General features: G+C 35.2%; 1 protein-coding gene across 8 annotated transcripts in view; it reads right to left on the bottom strand.

Moving 5' to 3' along the window:
- LOC136025840 (uncharacterized) overlaps positions 1-15677 on the bottom strand; it is a 151500-nt gene that overhangs the window by 27041 nt on the left and 108782 nt on the right. For all 8 annotated transcript variants that reach the window (XM_065701853.1, XM_065701850.1, XM_065701852.1 and 5 more), the window contains one exon: positions 1441-1832. In XM_065701853.1, the coding sequence (XP_065557925.1) occupies positions 1441-1832 (392 nt within the window). The remainder of the gene's footprint in view (positions 1-1440; positions 1833-15677) is intronic.

Genomic DNA, 15677 nt, shown 5'->3' on the forward strand with positions numbered 1-15677 from the left:
CGCGATATTCTAGGACCACTCAGTCGATACGATTACCCCTGGAAAAAACAAACAAAAAACAAATAAACAAATAAACACGCATCCGTGATCTGCCTTCTGGCAAAAAATACAAAATTCCACATTTTTATAGATAGGAGCTCGAAACTTCTACAATAGGGTTCTCTGATACGCTGAATCTGATGGTGTGATTTTCGTTAAGATTGTATGACTTTTAGGGAGTGTTTCCCCCTATTTTCTAAAATGAGGCAAATTTTCTTAGGCTCGTAACTTTTGATGGGTATAACTGATCTTGATATATTTAAAATCAGCATTAAAATGCGATTCTTTTGATGTAACTATTGGTATCAAAATTCCATTTTTTAGAGTTTCGGTTACTATTGAGCCGTGTCGCTCCTTACTACAGTTCGTTACCAGGAACTGTTTAATAGTGCCAGTCTTCGGTATTACATAAAATAGTCAATAAGTTTAGCCGTCTTCCAGTCATGTGAGTACTGTGTTAATTTATGAGCCGTTTTATGCTTAAATACTGTATTGGTTATAACTTTATTGTTATATAAACAAAATTTTCTCTAGTCTGTAGCCAATACTGCTTTCTTCTCCTGCAACAAGTTTATCAAGGCTAGTGTACAATCTATCCCTATATCTACAGAACGGGGCATTAAAATCACCTGAAAAAAAATACCCTACATCTGCCTGGTATCATATCTATTTGCTTCTGAAGCCATAAGGCCAGGTTGACTTTTTAATAAGGTCAGATTAAGTACTAGGCTATATTAACAAAATCGCTGATTTTAAGCGTTTTAAAAGCAATTTTAAGTTGAAATTTGAACCATTTTTTCATGAGATATAAGCATAAATTTATAGGAAACCCAAAAAGTAAAGGAACTATTATATACAGATTAATGATATATCTGGCCCTTTTAGGGGAGTGGTGCTCGGGCGTTGGCAATGGTAATGGTTATGTCATTCTGTAAGAGCGTTAAATTGAGATCAAAAAGTGTTTTTCTTCTTTTTCTCTGTGACTCCTGTTGTACAACGAAAACTAGCCAGAGAGGGCCTACCTTAGCATATACCCTGTGTATTTACATACAATTATTTTGAATGAACTTACCTCAAGAAACACAAAATATTGCATTTGGAACAATTCAGCCTATTCATAAAGTGATTCCTTTTAGATATTAAATAAAAAGTAAAAAATTCAACTAAAAGTAAGAAAAAAATTAAACCTTTAAACGAATAAAAATTATTCTATATACTACGGCAGGTATGTGCACACTTCGTATAGTCGATTTATGCCAACAATCCTCCCGTGCAGTTTTTTCCTCCCGAATACTATGGAAAAAGCTAAATTACTACACGAAAAGACAGATTTATATGGACTTCATCCTGATACAAACCCCCTAGCTACTTAGGGAATGACTGATAAAGCTCTTTACTTACTTGTCAAGCGCAACAGCTGTGGTCTTCTCTTCTTTAGCGGCAATAGCCGATGGTAACAAAATCTCTTTTAATGATTCATCAAATGGATCTTCAAAAGCCCAACGTCTCTTTCTGCAAGTACCTACAGAATTGATAGTGAATGTAGTTTGGCCAATATTTTCCGTAGAAGATTCAGTGACCGTTGAAAACACGGATATAAGTGAAACTACTGTGTAGCACCACGTTTCTAGGCCCCCATAGGTGGTGGTAGTTGTTAGGATCAGGTCTGTAAAAGTTTTCGGAACAAAAAAGAATCTCCCTTGGCCATCTGGAGTTTCCACCATTGTGCTTTCAATTTCCTCTGCTAAACTTGGAGAAAAGGCTACGCTGAGTGATAATAGAATTGCCCACATCTAAAACATAATAAAAGAAAAATCTTAAATATGTATTTAGCAAAGAAAAAATCACCAGAGAACCAAGTAACTCCATTACTTTTACCCATTGTTGTATTTAGTTGCTATTACTTGCGAGTATAAACAACTAAATTTTTTGGAGCTACAACATATAGCCATAGCATAAACATAGGAGTCTGAGGAACCTTATTTACTTCTTACAAAAATAAGAAAAAAAAAAAAATATCAACAACCAAAGCCCGGACCATAGGCTACTACCGTGCACATCTCGATTGAAAAGTGTGCTTTTAAGTCGACTGAATTATTGTGATTTGTTATTATTTTCGTAATCCAGTTCATCCTTTTTATACTATCAAATAAAAAAGCAATAAAAAAAAGTTTTTTCAACTGAAAGTAAGGAGTACTATTAAAACTTAAAACGAACAGAAATTATTACGTATATGAAGGGGTGTGCCCCCTCGTCAATATCTTGATCTTTACGCTAAAGTTTAACTTTTGTTCCAGTTCCTTACGAATGACCCCTGAATCACAAAGGTCATTTAATTAGAATAAAGAAGTCTTTTGAAAGTACTAAAAAAAATTGCGTAAAGAGCGAGTTATTGACGAGGGGTACACCCCCTCATATACGTAATAATTTTATTTCTTTTCAAGCTTTAATAATGCTCCTTAATTTCCGTTAAAATAACATGTTTTTTTTAATATCTGATCGTTCTTAAAATAATGCTGGGAAATCCGGCACCCTCTTCATGGAAAATTCTCTTCCCCTATGAATAATTTCTCCATGGAAAGATCCTCCCACGTAGCCCTCTCCTCCCGACCCCCCCCCCCCCATCAGAAAAAATCCCCTGAAAACGTCTATATGCTTCCCAATAATCAATACTATATGTAAATAATGAGCAAAGTTCATAACTTGCAGCCCTTCGCCCGCGAACTCAGGGAGTTTAAGTCGTCCTCATAGACATTGTTATTAATTTTTCAACTATGCTGAACAAAACGCCTATCTCAAATTTTTATCCGGTAACCTTGGGAAAAATGAGTATTGGAGGGGGCCTAGTTGCCTTCCAATTTTTTTGGTCACTTAAAAAGGGCACTAGAACTTTTACTATACATTCGAATGAGTCCTCTCACAACTTGTTAAGACCATTTAGTCGATACGATCACCTCTGGGGAAAAAACATACCAAATAAACACGTACCCATGATCTTTCATCTGACAAAAAAATTCAGAATTCCACATTTTTGCAGATAGGAGCTTGAAACCTCTACAGTAGGGTTTTTGAAGCGTTGAAGGAGCGACCCGGCTCAATAGTAACCAAAACTCTAAAAAATGGAATTTTGATACCAATAGCTATATCAAAAGAATCGCATTTCAATGCTGGTTTTAAATATATAAGTTTCATCAAGTTTAGTCTTACCCATCAAAAGTTACGAGCCTGAGAAAATTTGCGTTATTTTAGAAAATAGGGGGAAACGCCCCCTAAAAGTCATAGAATCTTAACGAAAATCACGCCATCAGATTCAGCGTATCAGAGAACCCTATTGTAGAAGTTTCGAGCTCCTATCTACAAAAATGTGGAATTTTGCATTTTTTGCCAGAAGGCAGATCACGGATGCGTGTTTATTTGTTTTTTTGTTTTTTTTTTGTTTTTTTTTTTCCCCAGGGGTGATCGTATCGACCCAGTTGTCCTAGAATGTTGCAAGAGGGCTCATTCTAACGGAAATGAAAAGTTCTAGTGCCCTTTTTAAGTGACCAAAAAAATTGGAGGGCACCTAGGCCCCCTCCCACGCTAATTATTTTCCCAAAGTCAACGGATCAAAATTCTGAGATAGCCATTTTATTCAGCGTAGTCGAAAAACCTTATAACTATGTCTTTGGGGACGACTTACTCCCCCACAGTCCCCGTGGGAGGGGCAACAAGTTACAAACTTTGACCTGTGCTTACATATAGTAATGGTTATTGGGAAGTATACAGGCGTTTTCAGGAGGATTTTTTTGGTTTGGGGGAGGGGTTGAGAAGAGGGGGATATGCTGGGGGAACTTTCCTTCGAGAATTTGTAATGGGAGAAGAAAATTTCCATGAAGGGAGAGCAGGATTTACTAGCATTATTTGGTAGGTCAGTTTAGATATAAAAGTTTAAATATTTCAACTTTGGGCCAATCTATGGCGAACATACAGATGGAAGCTCCAAAAATCACCCCGAAAATTGACCACATGCCTGAAATTAGATTGTGCATATTTGTTCAGTTGAACATCACTTTCATGATGCCCCGGAAATTTCGCCTTGACACGTTAAGCCGTTCCAAAAATATTGTTGATGTGTGCATTTGACACCCTTTTCATCTTAATACTCTAAGCTTTACACGTGAAATTAGCTACACTTTGATTTATGATAATATTTGCTTGTGTTAATTTTGAGATGATTATTGATCTTAATTTTTTTACTTAATTATTACTAACAATTAATAATTAATTATTCATGAATTAATTATTGTGGAGAGACAAAATAAAACGTGCATTAATTCAAAAACGTTCAGAAATTAAATAAAAAAAAAATTAAACGGAAAGTAAGGAGCGACATTTAAACTTAAAGCGAACAAAATTATTCCGTAAATGAAAGAGGTTGTCCCCTGCGCAACTCCTCACTCTTTACACTAAAGTATTTTTTTAATTTAAAAAGTACAGCTGGAAAATAATAACATGCATTACTTCAAAAACGTTCAGAAATTAAATAAAAAAACAAGTTTTTTAAACTGCAAGTAAGGAGCGACAGTAAAACTTAAAACGAACAGAAATTACTTCGTATATGAAAGAGGCTGCTTCCTCATCAACGCCCCGCTCTTTACGCTAAAGTTTGACTCTTTCTCTCAATTCTTCTTTCTAAAACAGTAAAAAACTTTAGCGTAAAGAGCGGGGCGTTGATGAGGAAGCAGCCTCTTTCATATACGAAGTAATTTCTGTGCGTTTTAAGTTTTGATGTCACTCCTTACTTTCAGTTGAAAAAACTTGTTTTTTTTTAATTTAATTTCTGAACGTTTTTGAATCAATGCATGTTTTGATTTTGGCTCTCCGCAGAGGAATAATCAAAACGAAATTTGTATATTTTTTTTTTGGCTCAATGGCTTTCTCATAATTTTGATCGAATGATTTTGAGAAAAAAAGAGCGGGGGACGAAGCCTAGTTGCCCCACGATTTTTTGGTTAATTAAAAATGCAACTAGAACTTTTAATTTTTTACGAATCTTTTTATTGGTAAAAGATTTACGTAACTTATAAATTAGCTTACGTAAAGAACTTTTGTATTCTCATGTTTTTGTTACATATATGAGGGGATTCGCCCCATCGTCAGTACCTCGCTCTTTACACTAAAGCTTAAATTTTATCCCAATTCATTAAGAATGACCCCCTGAATCACAAAAGCCGTAGAATAAGTAGTTGAAATTACCGAAAATACTTTAGCGTAAAGAGCGAGGTATTAGAAGGAGGTGAGCCCCTCATATGGGTAATAATTTCTGTTTGTTTTAAGTTTTATTGCTGTTCCTTACTTCCAGCTGAAAAAGCTTTTTCACTTTTATTTTTTAATTGTTTTTTTTAAATAACGCTAGTAAATCCTGCTCTCCCTTCATGGAAATTTTCTTCTCCCATTACAAATTCTCGAAGGAAAGTTCCCCCAGCATATCCCCCTCTTCTCAACCCCTCCCCCAAACCAAAAAAATCCTCCTGAAAACGCCTGTATACTTCCCAATAACCATTACTATATGTAAGCACAGGTCAAAGTTTGTAACTTGTTGCCCCTCCCACGGGGACTGTGGGGGAGTAAGTCGTCCCCAAAGACATAGTTATAAGGTTTTTCGACTACGCTGAATAAAATGGCTATCTCAGAATTTTGATCCGTTGACTTTGGGAAAATAATTAGCGTGGGAGGGGGCCTAGGTGCCCTCCAATTTTTTTGGTCACTTAAAAAGGGCACTAGAACTTTTCATTTCCGTTAGAATGAGCCCTCTTGCAACATTCTAGGACAACTGGGTCGATACGATTACCCCTGGAAAAAAAAAAAAAAAAAAAAAAAAACAAAAAAACAAATAAACACGCATCCGTGATCTGCCTTCTGGCAAAAAATGCAAAATTCCACATTTTTGTAGATAGGAGCTCGAAACTTCTACAGTAGGGTTCTCTGATACGCTGAATCTGATGGTGTGATTTTCGTTAAGATTCTATGACTTTTAGGGGGCGTTTCCCCCTGTTTTCTAAAATAACGCAAATTTTCTCAGGCTCGTAACTTTTGATGGGTAAGACTAAACTTGATGAAACTTATATATTTAAAACCAGCATTAAAATGCGATTCTTTTGTTTTTTAGAGTTTTGGTTACTATTGAGCCGGGTCGCTCCTTACTACAGTTCGTTACCACGAACTGTTTGATAGGAGCTTGAAACTTCTACAGTAGGGTTCTCTGATACGCTGAATTTGTTGGTGTGATTTTATTAAGATTCTATTACTATTAGGAGGTTTTTCCCATTTTTCAAAAATAAGGCAAATTTTTTCAGGCTCGTAAGTTTTGATGAGTAGGACTATAATTGATGAAACTAATACATTTACAATCTAATTCAAATTTTAAAATCTAGTTCTTAAAATTAGATTTTATTCTTTTGATGTATCTATTGATATCATCATTCCGTATTTTAGAATTTTGATCATTATTGAGCCGGGTCGCTACTTACTTACAGTTCGTTGCCACAAACTGTTCAAAAACAGAGAGAGACGGTTTTGCCTTCAAAAATTTGGTTGGTATCGAAGTTGTAATAGGCCTGACAGTTATATCAGAAGAACTTGTTTTGGGAATTGAATATTTAAATACCTATACTTCAAACCTTGATCGGTTTATTTTTGTATAAAATTTTCGGGTCAGTAAAATTAAAACTATTTTTAAGTTCAGTTGGATTTTAGTTTAAGTTTTTTAGCGTAGTTAGAAATAAATTTTTAGTCGTATTCTTTTTTTAAGTAGACTATAAATACTTCTGTGCATTAAGGTCGGGGGTAGGAAAATGGGAAAACATAAAATAAACAAAACAAAATTTAGAAAAGAAAAGAAGTAAAAAAAAAAATATTCTTTCTTACTAGTCAAAAAATATTAATCAACAAAATATCTACTTATTATCTAAATTATCCAGAAGCCATATTGATGAAGTTCATTAGCCCCACTTACAAAATGTAACGTCAAATAATTTCATTTTCCAAGGATTCTTCCAACAAAAACACCATTCAAACGTTTATTTTGCATTTAATTCAATCAAAAGACAATTATTCAACAGAAAGTAAGGAGCAGCAATGAAGCTTCAGACGAAACGAAATTATTCTTTACATGACGGAGGCTAAATTTTCCTCAATACCTTTTTGTTCCGATTATTTAAGAACACCTCTTGAAACACAAAGGTTGTTTGATTAAAATAAAATGTTTTTCGGTAGTATAAACTTTGGAGGAGGCTCATTTGATTTCAAATTGAAAGTTTAAGATCCCTTTTTGATAGGATTGATAGGAGGGCAAGTAGCCCCCCACCACCCTCTTTTCCGCAAATGCATATGATCGAAATTTTGAGATAGCCATTTTGTTCAAAATGGTATGAAGATCATATAACAATGCCTTCGGGGTTTACACAACCCCCTGAATCAGTTGGAAAGGCTTTTAAGCTATGCTCAGGGGACATGTGAGGTTTAAAAGGAAGGAGTGGCTGTATAAACTCTAGAGGAGGCTCATTTGAAAGAGAGAGAGAGAGACAGAGAGAGAGAGAGAGAGAGAGAGAGAGAGAGAGAGAGAGAGAGAGAGAGAGAGAGAGAGAGAGAGAGAGAGAGAGAGGAGAGAGAGAGAGAGAGAGAGAGAGAAAGAGAGAGAGAGAGAGAGAGAGAGAGAGAGAGAGAGAGAGAAAGAGAGAGAGGGATTGAGATCAATTAACCACCTATATATAAAAAATGTTTCATTAAAATGTGAGTGTGTTCTGAATAATAAAGAAGTACCACACAGCCCCCCAGAACCTAAGGGTAAGTGTTGTAAATTGTGCCCCGGGGACATATAAGGTTTTCTTGGAAAGGATGATCGTAGAAACTTCGGAGGAGGCTCATTCAGTTGTAAATTGGAATTCATTGAGCCCCTTTTAAGAGAAAAGAGTAATCGGAAGGTAACTAGCCTCCCCCAGGCTTTTTCCCCAGATGCATCAGACCAAAATGTTAACAAAGCCATTTTGTTGAAGATAGTTTAAAGATCAAATAACGAAAACTGAGAGGTTGACACAATTCTCCAGAGGCCAAGGGGAAGTGTTATAAATTGTATTCTGGGGGCCGATAAGGTTTTATGTAAGGAAAGGCCGTATAAACATCAGAGGTGCTGTGCTCATTTGATTGGAAATTGAAAGTTTTAGTTACCATCAAAATGATCAGTGGACATATGCCCCTCCCCACACCTTCTTTTCTCGAAATGCATCTGATCAAAATTTTAAGATAGTTATATTGTTTGAAATAGCCCAAGAATCAGATGACAAAGACTTTGGGGTCAACATAACCCCCCAGAAACCCGGAGAAAGATTGTACCTTATGCCCGAGGGAGTATAAGGCGTTTATGGAAGAAGCGGTCGTATTAAATCCAAAAGGGACTGAAATTATTAGGATTAAAAGTTCCAAAAGTTATCCGATGGCAACTAGCCTCTCCCACGAACGTTAAGGACATAAGACTCCGATTTTTTTCCCCAGAGGCACTTCATATGGAAAGAATGGTGTAATAAAATTCGGAGGAGGCTCATTCGATTGGATATTGGAAATAATAGTGCCCTCTTTAGGAGTCGAAACTGATCAGAGGGCAAATAGCCCCCACGTACTTTTCCCCCAAATGTATCCGACCAAAATTTTAGATAATTCGAAGATCAGATAACACAAACTCATGGGCCAAAAAAAACCCACAGGGCCCAGGGACAGGCATTATAAGTTATGCCCTAGGGGTATGTATGGTTACTATGGAAGGGTTGCACTTATAAACTTCAGAGGGGTTAATTTGGTTTGAAATTGAAAATTCTAGATTACTTTTATGACTCAAATGAGATCGAAAATCAACTAGCCCCCCTCATTATGCTCATTTTCCCCAAAAATCATCTAATAAAATTTTGAGACACTCATTTTACTGAAAAACAATTCAGTCATCAGATAACAAACACTCCGGGTCAACACAACCACCAGAGCCCAGTGGCTAAAAAACTTTAGCGTAAAGAGCGGGGTGTTGAGGAGGAAACATCCCCTTTCATATACAGAGAAATTTCTGTTCGTTTTAAATTTAATATCGCTCCTTACTAAAAACCTTGTTTTTTTATGAAATTTCTGAACGTTTTTGAATTAATGCAAGTTTTGATTTTGGCTCTCCGCACATGAATAATTAACACACAAATTTGCATATTAATTTATTAAATTGGCTAAATGGCTTACTCATAGTTTTGATTGGACGACTTTAAGAAAAAATGAGTAAGGGAGGAGGCCTACTTACCCTCCTATTTTTTGGTTACTTAAAAAGGCAACTAGAGCTTTAAATTTTTTCACGAACGTTTTATTAGTAAAAATATACGTAACTTACGAATTAACCTGCGAACGAACTTCTATATTCGTATGTTTTTACTACGTATATGAGGGAGTTCGCCCCCTCGTTAATACCTAGCTCTTTACAGTAAAGCTTAAATTTTGTTCCAATTCCTTAGGAATGACCCTGAATCGCAAAGGCCGTAGAATAAGTAGTTGAAGTTACTGAAAACACTTTAGCGTAAAGAGCGAGGTATTAGGAGGAGGTGAACCCCTCATGTGCGTAAGAATTTCTGTGCGTTTTAACTGTTAATGCTGCTCCTTACTTTCAGTTGAAAAACTTTTTCATATTTATTTTTTCTTTTTTTTTAAATGCTAGAAAATCCTGCACCCCCTTCATGGAAACTCTCGTCCCCCATGAAAAATTCCTCCAAGTAAAGCTCCCCCCACATAACCCCCTCCCTCAACCCCTACCCCGAACCAAACAAAATCCCCCTGAAAACGTCTGTACACTTCCCAATAAAAATTACTATATGTAAATACTGGTCAAAGTTTGTAATTTACAGCCCCTCGCACAGGGACTGTGGGGGAGAAAGTCGTCCCCAAAGACATAGTTAATAGGTCATAGTTATATAGTTATCTGAGAATTTTGACGCGGTGACTTTGGGAAAAATGAGCATGGGAGGGGGCCTAGATGCCCTCAAATTTTTTTGGTCACTGAAAAAGGTCATTAGAACTTTTAATTTCCGTCAGAATGAGCCCTCTCGCGATATTCTAGGATCACTGGGTCGATAAGATACATTTCTGGAACTGGAACTGGTAAGTTCCAGTTACATTTTTAAGAGACAAAAATGATGGGAGGGCATTTACCACCCAGACACCTTCTTTTCCTCTAATATGGCCGATTTTCTAGGCATTTTCTTTGAAATAGTCGAACGACTAGATAACAAAAGCTTGGGGTCCAAAATACCCCCGCCCCTCCAACGGAAATCTGAGGATCTAAGGGTAGTAACCTGTACCTCCGAGGACATATAAGGTTTTATGGAAGAGGTGGTCATATAAACCTCAGAGGGAGAGTCTTCGTTTGAATAGTCAAAAGAGAATAGAGGGCATCTACCTCCCCCTCCCCAACACACACCCAATTTTACCTGAACACATTTAATCAAAATTTTGGGATAGCCATTTTGTTTTAAACACTCCAACGATCAGATAAAAAAAGAATCTCGGGGTTAACAGACACCCCCTCCCATCCTATGGGAAGGGCTATAACTTATGATTTCATAGGTTTTTATGGAAAAGGTAATATTTGGAGGGGGCTCAAATGACTGGGTATTTAAAGTTCTTGTTCCGTTTTTGAGCTAGAACAGTTTTCAAAAGTAAACTGATGGCAAGTAGCTCCCACCCACCAACCGTCTTTTCCCCAAATGCGTCCAATCGAATTTTCTAGATTTTCATTTTGTTCATCATAGACCAACGACCAAATAACAAAAACTCCGATGTTTACACAGGCCCTCAGAACCCGGGTTCAGATGTTTTAAATTACGCCCCGAGGCATAAAATTTGTTTTTGTAGGAAAAATGATCGTGGAAGCTTCATCGGGGGCTAATTCTATTGGAAATTGAAAGTTAACTTTCCCTTTTTAAGAGTCAAAAGGGATTGGAAAGCTACTATCCCTTCTACTCTTGTTACTCCAGATCCATCCAACCGAATTTTTGAGATAGCCATTTTGTAAAACAAAAAAGTCAAAAGATCAGATAACTGAAAATTCAGTGTCAACACAATCCTCCAGAGCCCGTGGGCAAGTGTTGTATTTTATGTCCTGGGGGCATATTAAGCTCTTATGCAACGGTTATGAAAATAGTTTAAAGGTCAGATAAATTCAACCCCCACCTCACTAAAAAAAAACTGATGAACGCCATTTTATTCCAAAAATTTAAGGGAACTGGAACCTGGCCTTTTTTGAATGACCCACACTTCCCCACCATAAACAACTTGCCAACAATATTATATTCCAAAACTATGGCAAATTATCACTGGCCATCCATGGACTGACCCTCTTCCCAAAAAAATAAACAATTTATTAGCAATATTTTAGTCCGAAACTTATGTGAGCTGACTCCTGGTCCTCCATGGCCCCATACCCCTACATGCCCCAAAAATTATCAATGGTTGATAAATAATAGAAGCAGATCTTTGACACTCCCTCCACGGCCTGACCCCCCCCCCCCCCAAAAAAAAAGAAGAAGAAAACCTGATCACGATATTTTATTCCAAAAATTATGAATTAATAAGATTAACTTTCCAAAATTTTTAAAGAAAAGTAAAGACCATATTAAACTTAATATGAGAAGAATTAGATACCCACAGAAAATAAAAACTAATGAAAACTAAATAAAACTAAAACGAACAGAAATTAAATGATCAGTCATAGTAAAAAAACATTCAACAGAACTAATATAAATGAATAAATAAGTATTAAAACGGGTAAAGTTCAAATTGAATATGCAAATCAAGCTTAAAACAAAAAAAAAACATATTTTTCCATTCAAGTATAAATGAAACCCAAAACGAACAGAAAGTAAATAAACATTCATGTCAAACAAGCATACAATAGGTAGTAATGCAAATGAATAAATAATTCTTAAACGAGTGAAACTTAAATTGAATATGCAAATCAAGCTTGAAACGAACAGAAATCACTACAAACGAGACATTGAGTTTTGTCTCCTTCTCTCACTGTAAAAATCTAAAACCTACTGCGTCCTTTGTACTTTACCGAAAACGAATTATATTATAAATATTTCTTTTGCACTCATTACAACATTGAAATAAAAATAAAAGTTACTGTAAAATTAAATTTTGATGAGAAATATAGACCTTCAATTTTAATAAAACTGATGAGCTTTCAGCAATTAAAATCATATTATATAAAACATTAAGTTTAAATTTACTAGTTCTTTCCTAGACTGTTCAAGACAAATATAGCTTCACCACAAGCAAGAGTTGGATACAGCCCCCTTCCCTAACTGTAAAAATCTAAAGCCTACTGCGTCGTTCATGCTTCACTGAAAACGAATTATGTTACAAATATTTTCTTTTCCAGTTACTTCATCATTGAAAATGAGAATAAAAATACTATGAAATAAAATCTTGAACTGATGGTGTTTCAGTAATTAATAGTATTATATCAAACATTCAGTTTAATTTTATTTGTAGTTTCTAAGACTATTCAAGACACATATAGTTTTCAGTAAAGCGCCAATGACGCAGTAGGTTTTACACATTTACAGTAGCATTATATGAAACATTTCCTTTGATTTTATTTGTTGTTTCCAAGACTATTCAAGACTATTCAAGTTTAGTTTTACCCATCAAAAGTTAGGGGCCTGAGAAAATTTGCCTTATTTTAGCCAATAGGGGTAAACATCCCTTAAAAACATTATTTTGTTAACTTTAATTTTTTTGTTACGTAAGTTAATTCGTTAGTTACGCATGTTTATCACTAACAAAAACTTTCGTAAAAAAAATCTAGTTTTTAAGTAACCAAAAAATTGAAGGGTAACTAGGCCTCTTTCCCTGCTCCTTTTTTTCTAAAAATTGTCCGATCAAAATGATGAGAAGGCCATTTAGCCAAAAAAAAAAATTATATGGAAATTTCGTTTTAATTATTCATGTGCGGAGAGCCAAAATCAAAACATGTATTAATTCAAAAACGTTCAGAAATTAAATAAAAAAACAAGTTTTTTAAACTGTAGGTAAGGAGCGATATTAAAACTTAAAACGAACAAAAATTACTCCGTATAAGAAAGGGCTGTTCCCTCCTCAACGCCTCGTTCTTTATGCTAAAGTGTGACTCTTTGTTACAGCTCTACTTTTTAAAACAATAAAAAAAACTTTATCGTAAAGAGCGAGGTGTTGAGGAGGGGACAGCCCCTTTAATATACGGAATAATTTATGTTTGTTTTAAGTTTTAATGTCGCTTCTTACTTGCAGTTAAGAAAACAAGTTTGTTATTTAATTTTTGAACGTTTTTGAATTAACGGATGTTTTGATTTTGGTTTATTTTAGCCAATAGGGGTAAACATCCCTTAAAAACATTATTTTTGTTAACTTTAATTTTTTTGTTACGTAAGTTAATTCGTTAGGTACGCATGTTTATCACTAACAAAAACTTTCGTAAAAAAAAAATCTAGTTTTTAAGTAACCAAAAAATTGAAGGGTAACTAGGCCTCTTTCCCTGCTCCTTTTTTCTAAAAATTGTCCGATCAAAATGATGAGAAGGCCATTTAGCCAAAAAAAAAAAAAAATATGGAAATTTCGTTTTAATTATTCATGTGCGGAGAGCCAAAATCAAAACATGTATTAATTCAAAAACGTTCAGAAATTAAATAAAAAAACAAGTTTTTTAAACTGTAGGTAAGGAGCGATATTAAAACTTAAAACGAACAAAAATTACTCCGTATAAGAAAGGGGCTGTTCCCTCCTCAACGCCTCGTTCTTTACGCTAAAGTGTGACTCTTTGTTACAGCTCTACTTTTTAAAACAATAAAAAAAAACTTTATCGTAAAGAGCGAGGTGTTGAGGAGGGGACAGCCCCTTTAATATACGGAATAATTTATGTTTGTTTCAAGTTTTAATATCGCTTCTTACTTGCAGTTAAGAAAACAAGTTTTTTATTTAATTTTTGAACGTTTTTGAATTAATGGATGTTTTGATTTTGGCTCGCTGTATATGAATAATTAATACGAAATTTGCATATTATTTTTCTTCTCGATAAACTGCTTTCTCATAGTTTTAATCAGACGATTTTCATAAAAAGTGGTGGGGGAGGAGGCCTAATTGCGCTCCAATTTTTTGGTTCAAACGGTTCGTGGTAACGAACTGTAGTAAGGAGCGACCCGGCTCAATAGTAACCAAAACTCTAAAAAATTGAATTTTGATATCAATAGCTATATCAAAAGAATCGCATTTTAATGCTGATTTTAAATATATAAGTTTCATGGAATTTAGTCTTCGTCATCAAAAGTTACGAGCTTGATTAAATTTGCCTCATTTTGGAAAATAAGGCGAAACACCCATCAAAAGTTACGAGCCTGAGAAAATTTGCCTTATTTAGGAAAATAGGAGGAAACACCCCCTAAAAGACGTAGGATTTTAACGAAAATGACACCATCAGATTTAGCGTATCAGAGAACCCCACTGTAGAAGTTTCAAGCTCCTATCTACAAAAATGTGGAATTTTGTATTTTTTGCCAGAAGATAAATCACGGGTGCGTGTTTATTTTTTTTTTTTTTATTTTTTTTTTCCCCAGGGGTTATCGTATCGACCAAGTGGTCCTAGAATGTCGCAAGAGGGCTCATTCTAACGGAAATGAAAAGTTCTAGTGCCCTTTTTAAGTGACCAAAAAAATTGGAGGGCATCTAGGCCCCCTCCCACGCTCATTTTTTCCCAAAGTCAACGGATCAAAATTTTGAGATAGCCATTTTGTTCAACATAGTCGAAAACCATAATAACTATGTCTTTGGGGATGACTTACTCCCCCACAATCCCTGGGGGAGGGGCTGCAAGTTACAAACTTTGACCTGTGTTTACATATAGTAATGGTTATTGGGAAGTGTACAGACGTTTTCAGGGGGATTTTATTTTGTTTGGGGGTGGGGATGAGGATAGGGGGCTATGTTGGAGGATCTTTCCTTGGATGAATATTTAATGGGGGAAGAGAAATTCAATGAAAAGGGGGCGGGATTTTTTAGCATTACTATTAAAAATAAAACAATGAAAATATAAACATGAAAAAGTTTTTTCAATTGAAAATAAGGAGTAGCATTAAAACTTAAAACTAACAGAGATTATTACGCATATGAGGGGTTCTAAAAATAATTTAGCGTAAAGAGCGATGTATTTTGGAGGAAATAAATACTTCGCTCTTTATGCTAAAGTATTTTTAGTAATTTCAACTATTTATTCTACGGAGTTTCTGATTCAGGGGTCATTCTTAAAGAATTGGGACAAAAGATTTGGTGTGAAGAGCGAGGTATTAACGAGGGGACAAATCCCTTCATATATATAATCAAAAATATAAGAATATAAAAGTTTGTTACGTAAGTTAATTCTTAAGTTACGTATATTTTTTACTAATAAAAACGTGAAAGTTCTAGTTGCCTTTTTAAGTAACCGAAAAACTGGAGGGCAACTAGGCCTCCTTCCCCACCCCTTATTTCTCAAAATCGTCTGATCAAAACTAAGAGAAAGCCATTTAGCCAAAAAAAGAATTAATATGAAAGTTTTCGTTTTTTTA

The sequence above is a fragment of the Artemia franciscana genome, chromosome 4, assembly GCF_032884065.1.
Source record: "Artemia franciscana chromosome 4, ASM3288406v1, whole genome shotgun sequence".
NCBI lineage: Eukaryota > Metazoa > Arthropoda > Branchiopoda > Anostraca > Artemiidae > Artemia > Artemia franciscana.